Source organism: Lagenorhynchus albirostris, chromosome 13, assembly GCF_949774975.1.
Source record: "Lagenorhynchus albirostris chromosome 13, mLagAlb1.1, whole genome shotgun sequence".
Lineage (NCBI taxonomy): Eukaryota > Metazoa > Chordata > Mammalia > Artiodactyla > Delphinidae > Lagenorhynchus > Lagenorhynchus albirostris.
This window is the reverse complement of record NC_083107.1, coordinates 7,164,728-7,184,707: the sequence shown is the minus strand read 5'-3', so window position 1 is coordinate 7,184,707 and position 19,980 is coordinate 7,164,728. Positions and strand designations below refer to the sequence as shown.

General features: G+C 47.9%; 1 protein-coding gene across 1 annotated transcript in view; it reads right to left on the bottom strand.

Moving 5' to 3' along the window:
* Positions 1-19,980, bottom strand: part of AFF3 (ALF transcription elongation factor 3) — a 478,605-nt gene that overhangs the window by 24,349 nt on the left and 434,276 nt on the right. The window contains exons 15-18 of the mRNA XM_060170002.1: positions 17,230-18,309; positions 12,560-12,684; positions 8,554-8,755; positions 5,488-5,609 (exon numbers count right to left, since the gene is read on the bottom strand). Of these exons, the coding sequence (XP_060025985.1) occupies positions 5,488-5,609; positions 8,554-8,755; positions 12,560-12,684; positions 17,230-18,309 (1,529 nt within the window). The remainder of the gene's footprint in view (positions 1-5,487; positions 5,610-8,553; positions 8,756-12,559; positions 12,685-17,229; positions 18,310-19,980) is intronic.

The window sequence follows — 19,980 nt, the reverse complement described above, 5'->3', positions numbered from 1 at the left end:
CGTGCGCCACAACTACTGAGCCTGTGCTCCAGAGCCCGCGAGCCACAACTACTGAAGCCCACGTGCCTAGAGCCCATGCTCCGCGACAAGAGAAGCCACCGCAATGAGAAGCCCACACACCACAAGGAAGAGTAGCCCCCATTCGCCGCAACTAGAGGAAGCCCGCACGCAGCAACAAAGACCCAACGCAGCCAAAGATAAATACATAAAATAAAATAAACCATGATAACTGTAGAAAAACGACTGATAAAAAAAAAATTAATCAAAAAAAATAAAATCATTTGACAAGCCCTTAAAATGATCAGAGAGCTCAGATTTCAATCAGAGAGATCTAAAAGGCCTTGTCCCCAGCTCCTGCCCTCCCAACACCCCCAGCCAAGTCCTTTTTTTCCCCTTTCTTTCTGTTTTGGTTAGAAAAAAATAAAAACCTGGCTGAGAGGGGTTCATAAGTGAAAAAATTCCATATGAAGAACAGAAAGGCACATGAATGGTGTATCAGGAAAGGTGGGGTCCAGCTTTGAAGCGACTGGGAAGGGGAGCCCCTCGGGAGAGGAAGAACGGCCACAGCAGGTCCACCGTGGGCGCGCCTTGCCTGGATGTAACATCACCTACTCAGGGATTTCAGTTGGTGTCCTCTCACTCCGTCATCTGGCCTTTCACATACAGGAATCTTCCACCCTCTATAAAATTAAAACGCTTTTAGCTATGAGGCTGCTGAGCTTCATATCACAAATGCCGACCCCCTCTTCCTGCCCTGCCAGCCACATCTCCCAGGCCAGGGCTTCAGCACCGCGTGGCGAGGGAGTCTCTTCTCGCGTAGGGAGGTTTAAGTCGTTGGGTTCCTGGTATTGGTGCCACGGGGACAGATGGGACGTTTGGTGGTGTGGCTGAATGTGACGATCATGACTGACTCTTCCTTGTGAAATGTGGGCAAGAGACAGCACATCCTTCTGGAAACAGCAGGCAGGTTCTCTGGCTCCCCGGCACAGCAATATGGCACGTGGGAAGAGAGGCCAAGCATTTCACCACTCAGCTCTGCTCTGACGTCTGTACTGAGGACTTCGTGACACAATTGTTCCCTGGATTTTCCAGCGCCAAGAACTCCCCTGTCACTAATTATGACACCAAGTAATTTACAGCTCACGGCTCTGCACTAATAAGATCCGTTTCTAGGCTTTGAGTTGAATCAAGTGCTGTCACTCATGGACATAAATCCTTACAGATTTTTTTTAAACAGAAGTTTGGTAATTACACCAGTGTCACCTTAAAATCAGGGCTCTCGAGGAGAGAAAGTGGAGCACGGCTAAACGTCAGGGGTGATTCTGCAGGACAGGCTGACCTGGATCACAGTTTTAAAACAAATGATTCCATTCAGTTCCATCTACATCCTGAATGGGTAAGTGACCTAGGAAAAGGGCCTGGAAGCCCGTGAATTTAAATTGACTTGCACGTAGTAGATTCCTTACATTCATGGAAAGAGAAAGAAAAAAAGATGCAGGCATTACCCCCTGGGAATGTTATTCTAATTCAGCTGGGGCCATTCAACGGTTGTTATTTGAGTGCCCACTGGATTCGGGTGGCTGTTGTCTGAATCTCATGTTTATTCAACCGTTAACGAGTATTTGTAATACAAAAGGATGAGTTTCCTTTTTTAAAAAAAGCTATGTGATGTGGCTTTAAAAGTCACGTGACAGGATGGCATCTGTTACTCACTGGAGCGCTATAACTGGATTTCCATCAACTCTAAATCATTCCGCTGCTAATTCTCTAGTTCTTTCTTTCCTTCTGGTGGCCTCTCTTTGGTCATGTCACTGCCTGTTGACACCTCTAGTGAGGAGAAGTCAAGGAAAATGACAGGAGCCAGGTCATGGTCCTTGAAGCTGGTGCAGAGCAGAGAGGTAGCAGGAGGCGGCTAAGGTTCTGGTCCCCAGGAAGCTTCCTGGAGAGGCCACCCATATGCCTCCATCTTCCCTCAATTAATAACTGAGAATGAATCAATCACATACCTTTGTTCCTACCACTGGACCTCAGGACACACCAACTGAACCTGGGAGACACTTTACATACTTTTAGTGACTTCCTAGCCCAGTGATCTCTTTATTATTATTATTATTTTAAAATTTATTTATTTATTTGGTTGCACCGGTCTTAGTTGTGGCAGGTGGGCTCCTCAGTTGTGGCATGTGAACTCAAAGTTGCGGCATGCATGTGGGATCTAGTTCCCTGACCAGGGATCAAACCTGGGCCCTCTGCATTGGGAGCGTGGAGTCTTAACCACTGTGCCCCCAGGGAAGTCCCCCCAGTGATCTCTTAACGGACATATTTTTATTGCTCCAATGAAGAGACAATGCCTGTTTTTGCTTTTCAAGCTTGAAGAATCTTCCCACGACTTTCTCAGTTCAGCAGTTAAGCGGCTGTTTGAGTTGCATGTTTCTCTTACTGTCATGGATTTCAAATCAGTTGGGACAAGTGGCAACTGGAAGACGTCTCTCTCTCTATATGATGGATATGAAAGAGTGCTTTTTTATTCTATTGTATCTTTATCCATAAAGGGAGAAACACTGTATTGTAGCTGCCAGCCAGAAAAATTACACACATTGCTAATGGGAAGAATGAATGATAACAGCCTCTTGGTTAATACAGATAGGGACAAAATTATATTAGCTGCAGTCCCAGCAGATTGAGAAACATTGCCTCTTGTAAACAGTCCAAGACACTGCAGGTAGAAGTAGGACCATTTAGTTGTTGCTGTTTCAGACTTAGCTTTCTGGTCCATACACTGGGAAATTCCTTACATTTTAATTTCCCATACATGTGTGTGTTTAAACACCATGCCCTAGATACATTTGATGCTTTGGGTACCTTACTGTCAAATGCACGTGTGTTTGTTCATGTTGTAGATTATGACTGCTTCTCCTTTTTTTTTTTTTTTTTTGCTCCCTGAGTCCAGATCTTTTATAATATCTGCAACTTTCTTTTTCCTTTTAAATTTATTTTTTATTGGGCTTCCCTGGCGGCGCAGTGGTTGAGAGTCCGCCTGCCGATGCAGGGGACACGGGTTCATGTCCCGGTTCGGGAAGATCCTACATGCCGTGGAGTGGCTGGGCCCGTGAGCCATGGCCGCTGAGCCTGCGTGTCTGGAGCCTGTGCTCCGCAATGGGAAAGGCCACAACAGTGAGAGGCCCACGTACCGCAAAAAAAAAAAAAATTTATTGAAGTATAGTGGATTTACAATGTTGTATTAATTTCTGCTGTACAGCAAAGTGACTCAGTTATACACACATATATATACATATATATATATATACATTCTTATTTATATTCTTTTCCATTATGGTTTATCTCAGGACACTGAATATAGTCCCCTGTGCTATACAGTAGGACCTTCTTGTTTATCCATTCTATACATAATAGTTTGCATCTACTAACCCCAAATCCCCAGTCCATCCCTCCCCATCTGCAAGCTTCTTGAGATGAATAAGGGCAGTTTTGGGACTGGTAAAAATGACAGGTGGGCTTTGAATGATGTCTAAAGCCCCATTTCCATTCTTATAAAGACTTGATTTGTAAGATAAGTATAATTGTTTTTAATTCCTCAAAGAACTGGGTTGCAACCTAAACGATATGGAGGCTGACCCATCCATATAACTACTTTTTCTTCAATTTGCTTCTTAATATTAGGAAGAGCATCTTTAATTAAGATGAAAATCAAAAGATTCCTATATCTTCTGAATGCAAATTTCCACACTGTCTTTAAACACGATTCTAATCTCCTGTTTTTGCAAACGGTTAAAGCTCCCTTGAACAATTTACACCACCAAACCCTAATTATATATGGAGTTGACTGCCTGATTGTACTCCCATTACATGCCCCCCACCCCGGGGATTAATTACCACCTCCCTTGATGCCCAGGGCAGCGGGCAAGGAGGGGAAGGGGAGGTGCTGAGGGTCAGGAGAGAGCGTGCTTGGGGTTGAGTGCAGCTGCGGCAGCCACGGGAAGAGGAGAAAAACACACGTCCTCCTGGGCCACCCTTACACTTTGGTAAAACCAATTATCTGGGAACGTGTTTAATAAAGAAACAAAATAATGTGGATTTGGCTTTGAACCCTCAAAGTCTGTGCCCTAAGTAGCTTAATGAAGTCCAAGCAGGGCTTGAGGGCTACAACTCGGTATCCTTTTTTTTTTTTTTTGCGGTACACGGGCCTCTCACTGCTGTGGCCTCTCCCGTTGCGGAGTACAGGCTCCGGACGCGCAGGCTCAGCGGCCATGGCTCACAGGCCCAGCCGCTCCACGGCATGTGGGATCCTCCCGGACCGGGGCATGAACCCGTGTCCCCTGCATCAGCAGATGGACTGTCAACCACTGCGCCACCAGGGAAGCCCTAACTCGGTATTCTTGGTTCTTGGAGGTGAACCAACTGATCGTGCCTATACTCTGAGTGAAGGTAGGATTGGAAAGTAGGATGGGAGGGAGATGAGGGTGGAAGAGTCATCACCACCGCACCGAGCTTTCACTTCTCACGTGGTCACGCTCAGGAGAGACCATCTCACTGGATCTCAGAAGAGCCTGTCATGACAGTCACTTTTTCCAATTAGGAAGCTGGGACTCAGAGACATTTAGCACCATTTTATTTTCTGACTTTGGGTGAGGGTCGTGGCTTACAGTCTGTCCCCTCAGCCAGACTGTCAACAGTCAGAGAGCAGGGTGTTCTCTCACTGTTGCCCGCTGCTCCACACCGGGATTTAAGGGCGTGCCTCAAACACACACACACTGCACGCTTGGTGAACGGCTCAAATTGAAAGGAGGATTCAAGGCGAACTCTTGAAACCATACCTGCTGCCTTCCAGGCTTGTCCTTGACACATATTTTTTCCCCAAGAGCCTAAATAATTTTCAGTATCATTTTATCATTTCTCATTTTCAGCATCTCCAGAGCATGCCAGGATGTTAATTTATTCCTTTTCTTTTGTTTCTCCTCCTCTTAAATCGATGCCGGGAACGGAACTAATACTTGGGTTTCAGTGTTAGGACTGGGAGATGGATGACAGGATATTTTCTCCTGTATAAGAACTGTTTACACTTTTATAAAGACTACAGCATTTTAGAGGAAAAAAAAAGCTTTCAGGAGTGAATCACTATTATTCTTTGCCTGTTATAATTTACAAAAACAAAAAATGCTTCTCCTTCTGGCAGCATACAACCCCAAATGCAGGGGCTTAGAAATATGACTCATTGATGCCATTTAGCTTAGTTTTCTGACATCCTGGAGGCAGCCCTGTTAGCCCTGGTTGTTCTATTCACTCAGAAGTCTCCCAGGACTCCGGGGTACACTTGGAGTGAAGCTGCAATTCCCTTCAAGAGGGTGACATTTAACAGATGAGATCACATGACAGAAATGGCCACCCTGTGAATCAGACGCATATTAAACCATCTCCCTGCTCCCACCGATCTGGCCCTCACCGTACCAACCAAGGGTCCACACTTACATGTCATCGAAGATGAGTTTCTGCCTCTTGCAGTCCCTGTGGCCGTTGGAGCCTGGAGACCATGGCTCTGTCTGTGGCCGTGACTTGTGGAGAACGTTTTCAGAATTGCTGTGAGCCGCTTTCTAAACAACAAACAAACACACCTGTATTTGAGAAACTGGCCACCTGGCTGAAGGAGCAACCTGTTAGAATCGCTTGTGTTCTGTGTTCTAGGTTAGAGCTGATGGTGCTTTCCTTGTTGAAATAAAGAAGAAGAAATACTTGCACTACAGGTCTCAAGCTGGAGGCTTTTACATACGTGGTCAAATGTCATTCCCGGGACATCAAAAGGGCACTCTCTTGGGCTTCCCTGGTGGCGCAGTGGTTGAGAGTCCGCCTGCCGATGCAGGGGATGCGGGTTCGTGCCCCGGTCCGGGAAGATCCCACATGCCGCGGAGCGGCTGGGCCCGTGAGCCACGGCCGCTGAGCCTTCGCGTCCGGAGCCTGTGCTCCGCAACGGGAGAGGCCACAACAGTGAGAGGCCCGTGTACCGCAAAAAAAAAAAAAAAAAAAAAGGAATCTCAGTGTGCCCACTCCCGCAAATCCAGATCTTGAACTCGCCCAAGCTCAGATGGCTATTGTGGGTGGAGGCTGGGGGCTTAGGATTCAGGCTCCTACGCTTCCCAGTTGGCTAGACCCATGGTTGTCCAAATGGACTGCATCAGAATCACCATTAACACACAGCCAGCTGGGCCTCACCGCCAGCATCTCTGACTCAGTACGTCTGGGGAAGAGCCTGACAACATGCATTGCTAACAAGTTCCAGGTGATGCTGGTCCAGGAGCCAAGCTCTCAGAACCACTGAGCTATAATCATCCCTCACAAAAGAGGTCATTCAGGTCACAATTGACTGGTTCTCATCAGCTGTCTGTGAAGAACAGGGAGAGCCAAAGGGAATCACTAGAAATTATTTAAGATGTGTTTTAAGAAGGAACACTCTGGATCTGGGGAAAAATGGAAACACCCTTTGTCCTGGAGATGCGGACATTATAGAGAGCACCTACTGTGTGCTGACGTCTGGATAATAAAACACCCCTGTTTTAGTTAGGAGATTCAAATGGATTCCTCTGAAGTAATTAAGGTGGAGTGTATATCAATGCTTCTTTAAATATGGACGATTTTATGCATACATCAAGCCTCTTTGTTATGAGAGCCTCCAGGACTCTGGGCGTTTCCTTTCTGGCATGCAGGGTAGTAAATTACGGATGTGTGTGAGCCCTGCTCTAAGTGGCTCTCCCCAGCTAGACTGTAAGCTATCCTGCAGGCAGAGACTGAACCCTTTAGATCATCAGTGCGTCTCTGTTATGTAGCAAAGTGCCTGGGACACAGTAAATACTTCCTCGATAAACACCCGTTCAGTGAAAAGAATGCCTCAGTAAAGTCTATCATTGTTTTACGATTCTCTGCATATCATAGTTGCTTGTGATTGAAGGATCTAGAGGCAAAGAAAAGTTGTGTTTGGTTTAAAATTGGAATCGTTAGCTTTTTATTTGTTTTTTCTAATATGGTCTTCTCAGATTCGTGTATCCTAGAACCAAAGATAATTGCTCCCAAATGAGGGTGCATGAAGGGGTTAATTTCCTGATGGTTCCGTAAGATTTAGGCTCTTGCTGGACCATCTACCGACTCTTTTTGCCTCTTTAATTCATGGGATAAAGCATGACATGCTGCCTCCCGCCACTTTCTTTGCAGAGTCCTATTGCCAAATCTCATTTCTCCCTGCCTCACAAAGCCCCACTGGTTTTGAGAGGCACGGGGGGAGAGTTTGGAATTAAATAATGTACCTGGAGGATGCACGGTCCAGGGCCGCCCGCTGTTAGATGGCGGGTGGCAGGAAAGAGGAACTTACATGCAGTGTTAGCTGCACAGGTGTCCATAGGGGTTGGGTTCTTTAGGCGGTACTGCCTCACTGAAATCTTACACCACCATTTTGCAAATGAAAACAGGCTCAAGAGATTAAGCAACCGGTCCAAGGTCACACGGTGACTAAGCTATGAGACTAGAGGGGAACCCAGGTTCCCAGGGAAATACAGGGTGTTGGAATCACCCTTGACAAAGTCACCGGAAGAGGGGTGGTGGCAGCTGTCCCACCCTGGTCACCACACTGGTCACTGAGGGCAGCGGGGAGCCCTGCAACTTGGCCTTGGGCTCCAATTCCGGATTCAGCTCTGCCCCAGGGCAAGAAATCTTTTCCAATAGAAAGACTAGTTGGTCCAAAACTCCCAATTCACTTTGTCCTGGGAGAGTTACGTTAGGGCTAATTCTTTTCAGGATGGGAAATGAAGTCCTCCAAAGAGTGTTCCTAAGCAGAAGAGGCTGAAAATGCCTCCTCCGTCTTCGGCAGCTGCCTGTGCGAGAGGCGAAGAGCAGCTGCTTTGCCAGGTCTTCCCAGACCAGCCTTTAGGGCTGCTTTGCGGGACCTCACTGCTCACCATGTATCAATGTGATCTTCCTCGACCAGGACAGGCTCCCATCGGTAATCTACCCGTTGGACCAAATGGAGGTATGATGCCACTGCAGCCAGGCATCCCACAGCAACGAGGAATGAGACCCCCAATGCCGCCTCATGGTCAGTACGGCGGCCATCCTCAAGGCGTGCCAGGATTCCTTCCTGGTGCTACGCTGCCATGTGGGCAGGGACCGCCAGTGGGGCCCCCTTACCAAGGTGGGCCTCCTCGACCTCCTGCAATGTCGCAAGGTGGGTGTTACTGATCTTAGGTCATCCAGTCTAATACGTTTGGAGATTAAACCTTTTCTCAGCTTGTGCTGTTTCTACAGCCAAGCTTTCTGTCAATAAGGCCTCCTTGTGACTTGAACAAACATTATCCTCCCACATACCAGAAACTATCGGACATTTATTTTACCTGGGAACATTTATTTGGAATAATAAAGCAGGAACTTTTCCTGAAGTTGCAATTTAAAAAAAAAAAAAAGCCTGTGTTCGGACTGTGCTGGGCTAGAGGCAGAGCAGAGGGGCGTGCTCATTTTCACTCTTGTTTTCTCTGGGGCAGAAGAGCATCAACGTACCGTGAGGTCTCCACCATGGGTCTGCAGCTGGTTCTCAGCCTTATGCTTTTTGCTGGACGAGGCGGAGGTGAACAAACCGTTGCTGTTGGATCTGCTGGGGGACGTCAGGTCCTCGCCGGGGTATTTGTGTTTAGATGCGTCGGAGAGGGGTGAAGTGGGTGAGCGGAGCATTTTTTCATTTTTATTTATTGGGATTGCCAAGCTGTAAACGGAAATCACAGTAATGGAAGGTCACACACTCAGCGCGTGGCAAGGTAACTGTTTTATATGTGACCCTCCCACTTAAAACCTGCTGGTAGGAAGACGTTTATTGGGAATTATCATGCCAGGAAATGATGTGATGGCATTAGGACCGTAACGAACAATAAAGAAATTTCGTTCATGGTTTTTTTACTCGTCCTCCCAGAAAAATATAGTAATCTGGAGTTAAATAACTAAGCATAATAATACCTTCATTTCCCAAGTTCTTCATCCAAGGATCTCAAAATACACGACAAACAACTTACTGTTTTCCTAACAAGTGTAAACAGCAGGTAACGGGAAACTCAAATTATACACGAGATCTCCACTTCCAAAAGGACTTTTGCTAACACCTGAGCTTGTACTAATTATTATATGGAGAATAACAGAATCACAGAATAACCAAGCATGAACCCACCTTCTAATTGTTAGGTAGCCAGGCATGGATCAGAATAAACAAAGAATAGAAAACTGTCATTAGAAATGACATTTTCTGATTCCTAGCTCCTTATTTTACCTTCCAAACTATTGTCTATGCCTGAATATAAATCCCCCCACACCCCGCCAAAGACCACCAGAGAAGGGAGTCATATTTGAGTCTTTGCAATGTACAGTATGTAGATAGGGCTCTCTCCGTTGAAACAAAAATTGGGGGAAGACACATTAGCCTCAAATAAACTCAATCATTGCTAATTTGGGATGCTTCTAGAAGTCACCTGGTAGAGTCAGTTAAAATAAATTCATTTAACAAAGATTTAGTCATTATTCCCGCAGTTGTGACTTCTTAATTGCATGTGTTGACTATCACCGCAAACAAGCCAGTAAAGTCACTTTTTATTTTTAAGCAATTTCCTTAGTTGGTGGTCACAGTGTAGAAATTACAAACACAGGCCTCTAGAACAAACGAGAAGCCAAGGTTCTTAATATTATGCAAACAGATCTGTGTCGGGAGAGAATTTCTGATGACAGCTTTCTGGTTCAAAAAGTACTGTGCATCCAACAACTTAGAAGTGAGAAGGTGTGTTCTCGAAAACTGCCTTGGACGAGTCAAAAGTGGCTCAGCCAGTGAAGATGAAAACACTGATGTTGAAGATGGATATGAACCGTCTGAATATAACTTTCTTGACATGTGAGTGAAAAAGTCTTATTTCTAAGTCTCAATTATTTTACATACTACATGATCTTAAATGTTTGCAGAAAACTAAATTATTACATTAAATATTGTCATGAACATATGACTATTTCTTCTTCATCATTGTAAGTTTATCTATTCAGGTTGACCAAAGTAACTTTGAAACGTTCTTGGGATCGCATCTTTGGGATGGGCAATCACCATATATGAAGGATTGTCTTATTACACAGGTAAAGCTTAACAGTGGTAATCACAATTCCAGAGGTACACAGGCCACCTTTCCAAGAAAAACTCAAAGCACTTTCATATGCGTTGAGTCCTTACTTAACATAAGTGAAACTATCAGAGCCAGGAGGCTCTGCCAGCAAAAACTCTAGAGCAAGAGCTCTTATCCTGGGGTCCCCGCACTTGCATGGGAAAGAAGTTGCATCTTCACTTTCCTTAACCTCTCACTGAAACTGAACATTTCCTTTAAATACGAACAAAGGCAAGAAACCATAGTGATGGTTTAGCAGGAGTACTACTAGCAAGACCTGGGATTGTGTCACCAGTGGAAATCACAGATATTTTCATGCCTTACCAGTTGTGGCAGACATCCTGAAATATGGTTTACACTCATCACTACTAGAAATTATGGTCATTACTAGATCTGCTAGAAAGGTTATTTAAGGCATGAACAAAGAAGCACATATATAACTCTATCACACATTTAAAAAGACATTTTTGAGGGCTTCCCTGGCGGCGCAGTGGTTGAGAGGCCGCCTGCCGATGCAGGGGACGCGGGTTCGTGCCCCGGTCTGGGAGGATCCCACATGCCGCGGAGCGGCTGGGCCCGTGAGCCATGGCCACTGCACCTGCGCATCCGGAGCCTGTGCTCCGCAACGGGAGAGGTCACAGCAGTGAGAGGCCCGCGTACGGCAAAAAAAAAAAAAAAAGAAAAAAAGAAATTTTTGAGCCGTATTTTCCCCATTCACATTTCCTCAATATTTGGGGATGCCATCTGCTTGGCTCAGAGGACTGTGGGCTCGGGCAGCTTGTGTGTGTTGCTCTTTCTTGCTCAGACCTTCAAGGGCTCTTGCCCTTCTTCCCAAGGTGATTCTAACACTGCAGTGGGCCTGTGCTCAGGTGCCCTCGCTCTCCAATTTCCTCTCCGGGTTTTAGTACTACTCTACATCTTCTCCTAACCTTTCAGTTTACATTTTTATGTGTTGCGCTGAAACATTAATCTCCCCTTAAAAATTCTATGTACACAGTCAGGGAGAGTGAGGAGTGTCTTAGCAGAGGATAAAGTGGTTTCTGAGCTGTGCTATTTCTAAATGGAAAGGACTTCTATGACTGATGATAAGCTGCTCACTTATAATAAATATCTGGGACCTTGCTTTGCTAGGAAGCCTTTGTCACAGAGGGGATTCAGTGCCATGTGGGTCTCTCTGGAACCCCTTGAGAGGAGGGACTGGGTGGCTGTTTCGCCTTGGAGACCCGGATCCTGTCTGTCACCGCAAATTCAGTCTACACCCAACGCCTTTAGGTGTGTCATATGGAGATTCTGCTCAAGTTTATATTTTTCATTGGTGTAATAAGCTTATTCAGTTTGTAAGTTTTCAGAGTGGAGGGTGTGTTTTTGAAAGGATAGAACTGCGTGCAACTAGTAACTGGTCTTTTGTTATAAAGAAGTACTTCCAGCGCACCTGGAGCTGTGACAAGAAGCACACGTCCAGGCATACTGGTTAGTCTTGGGTTAAACCAAGGGAAAGGAGTCTGCATGAGACAGGCTGGGACTTGGGACCCTCTGCTGCAGTGCTTGCACCTGGACAAACATCTCCTTGAGCCACAAAATACAAAGAAACTACAAGGGACTAAAAATAACTGCATGCACAGGGCAGTTGGAACAAATTACGAACAAGATACAAAAAGACCAAAAACCCAACTGCCACTTCTGAGGAGTCCGGAGCAAAAATGCAGGGCGTCAGGAGCAAAAGTAGGTTACTGCGCACGCCCCCTGCACTCGGCGCCAACAAGGCGCCAGCACACCTCCTAAGCCACCCCTCCTGCCTGGCCCCACCCTACCCTCACCCCATTTAAGGAATCAGCTGGCCCCGCCCTAGGAAGGAATCAGACCCCTGGCCCCACCCTAGCCTCACCCCATTTAAGGAATCAGCTGGCCCCGCCCTAGGAAGGAATCAGACCCCTGGCCCCACCCTACCCTCACCCCATTTAAGGAATCAGCTGGCCCCGCCCTAGGAAGGAATCAGACCCCTGGCCCCACCCTAGCCTCACCCCATTTAAGGAATCAGCTGGCCCCGCCCTAGGAAGGAATCAGACCCCTGGCCCCACCCTAGCCTCACCCCATTTAAGGAATCAGCTGGCCCCCCATCAGACAGCGTGCAAGGGAATCTGTTACTTGTCTTTGTTCCCTCGTGCTACAGCATGAGCCCCAGTAAAGCCTTGTCTGAATTTCTTGTCTGGCCTCTTATCAATTTCTATTGATTAAGGAGCCCAAGAGGCTTGGTAGGCAACATGGAGACCCAGAGCAGAGCAGTCACTCAAAAATCCGACTCTCCCCCAGTAGGCATGTGCCTCTCAGACCCTCTCAGACGCCTCCAGCTCCCTCTGCCTTCCTGGGAGCGTGAGTACCTGTTGACGTTCACGTTGCAATGGTTTGCGGACAAAGTACTGCTGGCGGAGGCAGTGAGTCGTGAAGAGCTCTCCTTCTCTCCCTGAGCCTTCCTGATCTCCCGGCAGTCATCTTCGCTGTCACACTGCATGGGAAGAAGCAAAAGCCAGTCAGCTTTAGATTTCAAGGGACCACAGCGAGCTCCCATCGCCAACCAGCTCATCCGGGCTTCTCTGGACAGCATCCCGAGCACCCACATGGCTGCAGCACTCTCGGCCCTGGCCTGGGTCCCCATCGGCGACTCCGTGAACAAGGAAGAAATCTGTCAGCTTACTGAGAGGAAAAAGCGTGACACGAAGATCGCCACTGAACACTTCTTTACCAACAGGCAGATTCCACCCTCCAAAGAAGACCCGTTCTGGGGTCCCACGGGAGCTTCAGCGTCCCTCCCTTTGGCATTTCTTGGTACCCAAACAAGGCACAGCGACCTATCCTGGGCTTAATGTTGTAAGGGCAGTGCCAAGCTCGGACCTTTCTTTTGAAATTCATGGCCTCAAAGGACATTTTTATAAAACAGTAGTTTGACTGGATTCTTGTTTTCCATGATGGTATTTAACCTAGGCGCGTACTAGGGTATGAGGCACATGCACTCAACCAAATTCCATTTGTGGTGAGATCGCAGCAACACAGTACAGGCACATGTAGGGCTCTCAGCAGAGCTTCCAGGAGACAAGCACGGGCACCAGACATAGAGAAATTCTGACCTTCTCTCTCCAGCTGGGATTGTTACACAGCCTCTATTGCAAGGACCCCAGCAGCTCACGCTGAAACTGTGCCCCCAGTGGGGGTCCAAACCAAAGCTCTGAACCCCCAGTTCTGGCTTCCAGGGCTCCGGCAGGGCTCGACTCTGCACCCTGGGCAGCCAGGTCTGCGGTGTCCCATCTCCAGCACCCAAAACTGAGGGCTTCACACCCCAGATACTGAGTAAAGAGTGCTGTGAAAATGTTCTTTCACTTCTCTGTGTGAGTTTAATGATGATTCAGTAGATTTCATGAGGAGAGCTGAGTGTGAGACTTAGTGTAAATGAAGTTTTGTAAGTTAAAATAAAAAAGCCCATGAATAGTAAAATTATTTAAATACAGAATACTATGGAATATACATGTATACGTTTTTGCACATCTATCTACATATACCTATACAGCTATATATATTTCCAGTCTATCTGTATGTTTATCAATTTCTATCTCTGAAATACCTCTCTCTCTCTCTTTCCATCAGCCTGTCCATTTATCCATCCATCTCCAGATGACTGGCTGATTCACTCATTAATCAATTAATCACCTGGGGACTGATGGACAAGTCAATCCAACGAGTAAGGGGGAGGGCAGGGTATGAGAGGAAAACAGAAGGAAAGAGGGTAGGTATGTAGTGAGCTAACCCGCATTACTGCATTATATCATGTGAATCTGACAACACCCCTGCAAAGATGTCACCATTTTACAAACAAAGAAACTGAAGTCCACAGAAGGGAAGGTCACCCAGGAGGCCAGGGCTGACTGCGTGATTTGCGGGATTCAGTGCAAAATGAAAATGCTGGGAGCCTTGTTCCAAAAGTAGGAAAAGATGCTTGATGTCAGTCTTGGTGATGATTTTTTTGGATTTAACACCAAAAACAAAGGCAACAAAAGCAAAAAATAAACAAGTGGGACTACATTAAACTAAAAGGCTTCTGCACAGCAGAGGGAACCATCAACAAAATGAAAAAGCAACCTACTGAATCGGAGAAAATATTTCTAAATCGTATATCCGAGAAGGGATTAATACCCCAAATATATAAAGAACTCATACAATTCAACAGCAAAGAAACAAACAAAAAAATCGAGTTGAAAAATGGGCAGAGGATCTGATTAGACATTTTCTAAAGAAGACATACGGACGGCCAACAGGTACATGAAAAGATGCTCAACATCACTAACCATCAGAGAAATGCAAATCAAAACCATAACGAGACAGCACCTCATACCTTTCAGGATGGCTATTATCAAAAAAACTAAAACTAATAAGTCTGTGAGGATGTGGACCAAAGGGAACCCTAGTGCACTGTTGGTGGGAATGTAAATTGCTGCAGCCACTGTGGAAACAGGATGGAGGTTGCTCAAAAAATTCAAATAGAACTACCACATGATCCAGCAATCCCACTTCTGGGTATTTATCCAAAGAAAACGAAAACACTCATTTGAAAACATATCTGCACCCCCATGTTCCCTGCAGCGTTATTTACAACGGCTAAGACGAGGAAGCCAATGTCCACGGCTAGACAGATGGATAAGGGTACTGCGGCATATATGTGCGTACAACAGAAGAAGGAAGCCTGCCATTTGCAACAACACGGATGGACCTAGAGGGGATTATGATAAGTGAAATAAGTCGGACAGAGAAAGACAAATACCTCACTGACATGCGGAATCTAAAAACAGAAACCAAACCTCCTCCCAGCTTATGCTGTCAGACTGCTGACTGCCCGGGGTTGGGGGGAGTATAAAATGGATGAATGAGGTCAAAAGGTACAAATTTCTGGTTATAAAATGAGTTAAGTCATGGGGACGTAATGTAATATACAGCATGGTGACTATAGTTAATAATACTGTAGTGCATATTTGACAGTAGCCAGGAGAGGAGATCCTGAAAGTTCTCACCAGGAGGAAAAGAAATTTCTAACTATGGACAGTGACGGATGTTAACTGGACTTACTGTGGTCATCATTTTGCAATACTTATAAACCAATATCAAATCATTATATTATACCTCAAAAAAAAAAAGCAAGCAGCTGAAGACTAACATTATAAAGTACTAAAGTCGGAAACATTTTCTTGTCTTTCGTGTCTTTCAAAGTCTGTCTCCTGACCTGTCACGCTGTGTTTATTTGCTATTTCATACTGTGCTCCTTGAGGCACGGGGATACCTGGGGGGCATGTGTAGACACTCCCAAGTACCGGGGGCCTGGGCCTGCGACAGGGCGCTTGTGCGCAGCCCACCAGTGAAGGGTTTCCTCCGCCAGCCATTTGTGGAACCCATGGGTCAAGGGGTGAGGAAGTCCAGTTAGGCATTTCCCCTTCCCCAAGGCCAACCGGCAACCCCTTGCGGATTGGACTGCAATCTCCCCTGGAGGAACCCTCAGTACTGGGATTGGGGGTGGGGCGATGCCCATCCTGACCCCGACCCTCATTAGGCCTGTGCCTTGGCCCCTGGATGGGGATGCGGATGGGTATGCTGCACAGGGCTGGGAGTGCAAAGGGGCCACGGGGCAGGCAGAACCTGTCCTGGGAAATGGGCAGGAGGTGGGACCGCGCAGGCTCTATCGTCCCATCGCACTTCACTTACTAAACACAAATTCAAAAATAAAATGAAGAATTCCAAGATGGCAACTGCAAGCATTAAACTCCAAGTACAGAGCCCTCTGAGCAGGGGCCCTTGGGGAAAATACTGCACAAACCTCACGCTGACTTCTTACTGGGAGACCCTGGAGCCACAGACCCTGGCTTCATTCCCGGCTCTGCCCTTTCTCACCTATGTGAACCTGGGGCAAGTCCCTTTAGGCACTCTGAGCCTCAGTTTCCTCATCTGTAAAATGGGCATGACGGTAATATTTGCTTCATAAAGTTGTAAGGACTTTATAGACGACTTAATATGTACAAAAACAGCATCCCTCATGGGGACATATATACGTGTTAACTGTTGTGAATGATTTTCTCCTAAATTTGGGACCATCCACGATGACTACAATCTTTGGCTTGTCACGCATTGTGTTTTCCACTGTGGTCCAAGTTACTTTTGAAGATGCAGTAACAGGAGGGAATAAAAATCCTCAAAATTGGTTTAAAATGATGATTAAATTATTCCCGTGCTCAAAAATCTTCAAAAACGGCCAAACGGCCGAGCATTTGGGTCTGCTTCCTGACAAACGTCCTGCTCTCCGAGTACTTGAGCTGCCTGTCTCACTTCGTGCAACCCGCCTTTGTTCAGCTTGCTTCCCTCCTTTGGCGGCACCTCATCCCTGACCCTCTGATTACTCAAAAGTCCCTCCTCCTGAGGGCCCTGTTCCCAGCCCGTCTCCACCACAAAGTTCTCCTGATCAATGCCACGGGAGCGCCGGCCGCTGGCTCTCGTGCACCAGGCTGGCGTCCCCTCCCGGGGCCCCGTCGTCCACGGTCCCCACTAGGCACTTCCGGATTCACGCCTCACCCCAGTCACAGCCTTACTAAACTCTCTGAGGCCGCTGGCTTCTAAAGTCAATGAATGATCCCACCCCTTCCAGCAAAGAACGGGGTTCACCCGTATTTAGCTTTTCTCACAGGCCCGGCCTCCAGCTTGCCTCTGCACACACACTCAGGGAAGATTTCCCGTTCACCTACTTCCACATGCAGTGAGACGGACCTTAATTATCTATAACGTGGCAATAATAAGGATACTTCCCTCATTGGGCAGTGCTAAGGATTTAACTGAGTTAATACATGTCAAGTACTTACAAAGGTATCTGGCATACATAAAGTGCTCTATGAACGTTTGTTGAGGAAAGTCACATAGAACTCCTGCTCCGGGAACATTCTAGACCAGCAGACCCGCTGCCCACAAGTTCAGGGAGAGCCCTCCCTCCCGCCGTGCCCTCAGCCCCTCGGCTTTCCAGGCCTACCTTGCGTTTCCTCTTGGATTTTGGCAAAGTCTTTTCTGCGGGCGCATCGGATGCGTGGCTCGGCGGGGCGCTTTCAGTGTCCTTGGCCGCGGGAGCGCTCAGGACCCCCGGCTCCGGGGGCAGGTGTTCTGGGATCCTGGACAGGAGGGTCAGGTCAATTTTGACCCAGAGTGACCTGACCTCGTCACTGTCCTTCAACGGGGAGAGAAGTTCATTGCGGCCGAAGGGGACCAGTGTGTAGAACTGCTCTTCCAGCTCCTTGGCGATGTCGCTGGTGGTCCTGGCGTTGATAGAGCCCACAGGGGCCCGCGGGCCGCCACCGCTGATGCTGCTGGCAGCCTCCTTCAGCCTCGGGTCGTTCCCGGAGGCGGCAGTGGCCTTGGACAGAGGGTAGTCCTCTTGCTCCGACTCCAGGTCCGAGTCCGCGGAGGAGGACGACGAGGACGACTCGGTCTCGATGAACTCCTTGGATTTGGGGACGATCCGGCTCAGCCCCCGCGTGCGGCGCTTCTCGCCGGTTACGGCCGAGCGCAGCTCCTTGCGGTGGCTGGTCCTACTGTTGCCGCAGGGCCGGGGCTTGGGGGGCTCCGGGGGGATCCCCGCGCTCGCCCCCAGCGCGTCCGCGCCTGCGGGCTCCTCGGGCCGGTGGCCATTGTCGCCGGCGGAGGTCCTCTCGGTGCGCCGCGTGGGTTTCTTGCCCGCGGACCTCCGGGCAGGCGCGGGCGCGCTCTCGGCGGGCGCACCGGCCACCGTGGGCGGCGGGGCGGCGGCGGTCACGGCCACGGCCACGGCCGCGGGCGGGGACTTCTGCTTCACCCCTTTGCTCCCCGGGGCCTTGTTCGCGGTCCTCGGCCTCTGCTCCTCCTTGCAGGCGCTCTTGATGTCCTTGTCTCTCAGGCTGGTCGGGCAGACGTTGTCGGGAAGCTTCCCGCAGTCGGGCGCTTCGTCCTTCACCGGGGTGTAGTACTGATTGCTCTCGGGCCCGTGGCTTTCATTGTGGATCAGGATAGGAGGCTTGTGGGGATTAACTTTGTTTAGCCATTTATCCAGCTGCCACTTGTTAGAGGACGCTGGTTCGGCCTAAAAGCAGAAAACCAGCGACAAACAAATATCTTTTATGATGGGCTCACGTAAAAGGGGCCTGGCTGTTTTCCTCTTGACTTAGGGCACACGATGGATGGGCTGGAAACAAGGAACATGGAAGCTGTAGGTGTGTGCAGCATCAGTGGGCACACAAGATGCAGAGATGCTGCCCGCTTCCCGGTCCCCGGCACTGAAATGCCAGTGCAGCTGTTGGAGGCCTATTTGGAAAATAAGGGGATGCACTATGCTTCATTAGGACCCATTTCCAACATTTTTGAGGGTTATACAATGTATATATTTTTATATTTATACAGACATACATAAACTTGAGAGTCCACAAAAGTTAACTGGGGTGTAGTTTGGAGACCCTGAGTGTTAAAGCACTCATTTTTTGTGAGACTTAAAATACGGGGAGGGGGGTGGAATTAAAAAAGGGGACTGAGTGGAAACTAAACTCCCAAAGAACTACCTGTGTGTGCCCAGTGCACTTTGATGGCTGGACTTGGTTTGTCCATCCTCAACCTGCATCCGTCACACTTTGCCCGAAATATTTCAGATGAGGAGGTGACAATGGAAACCTTTCCTGCAAGCAGTTTTGCTACCTTAAAGCAAATCCTGGACATTTCAGGTTTTAAACTCTGGCCCATAGATTGGCTCTGGGGGGGTGGGTGGGGGGGGTGGGGGCGGTGGTGGGGACTTGGGGGGGGCAGGTCAGTGAATGCCCTGTAACAGAATGTGAAATGTCATGTAGACGCATTTTTCGAGGAGAGGGACATAGCTTTCATTCCTATCTCTAGGCAGCTACGTCTTATTCAAAGGTTAAGAACTGATGCTTTTACAGGGAGTAAGTGTTGTTGATTTCTAATAAAAGTCCATTTATCCAGCATCTGTGATTATTAATAGAAAAGAGGTATATTGATAAGTATAGAACTTTAGCTAGAGTATTATCAATTTGTGAAGATAGGTGAAACGGGGAAAATTTTTGAAGTGATTAAGGGGATGTATTTTTCCTTCCCTATGGTCTCTACCCTACGAATTCATGGCTTCTGATGATCCAGGGGAAGACTAAATACCAGCCTAAAATAAAGAATCAGCTTAGCTTTGCACTTCAAACTTGGTTGGTTAAAGCCCAGAGCGAGTCAGGCAACCTTGTAGGCGAAAACCACTGTTTTCTAACATAATTTCCTAAAGCTTCCTTTCATGTATCAAGATTTGGTTCTCAACAGTGAGGTTGGTATTAAGAGCAGAACTTGGGGCATAGCCACGTGCAGCAAGGATCTTGGGGGAGGGGAGGGAGGGGAGGGCAGTAATATTAGACCCAAGGGTCCTGGCTGAGTCTGGAGGCATCTGGGGCACAGCTTAGGGAGATGGGAAGCCTTTAATGGGCCAGCAGGGCCTGGGGCCAGGATGAAGTGGCCACAGGGTGTGGGCACCAGGCACTGGAGCTGTGGCAGGGACCGTGGACATCCTGCCGGTTCCCCCCAAACAGATGAGACTGTCTACACTTCAGGGAACCAGAGCGCAGGGTGTCCAGGGACTGGGAATGACAAGAGACCTTTCAGTGGAGGCCAGCATGGGGATTCCAGGCCCTTTCCTTGGCACCCTGAGGAAGGGGAGCCTCCCCCTGGGATACAGGTGTGGAAGGGGAATCTCTCATGACCCTGATAG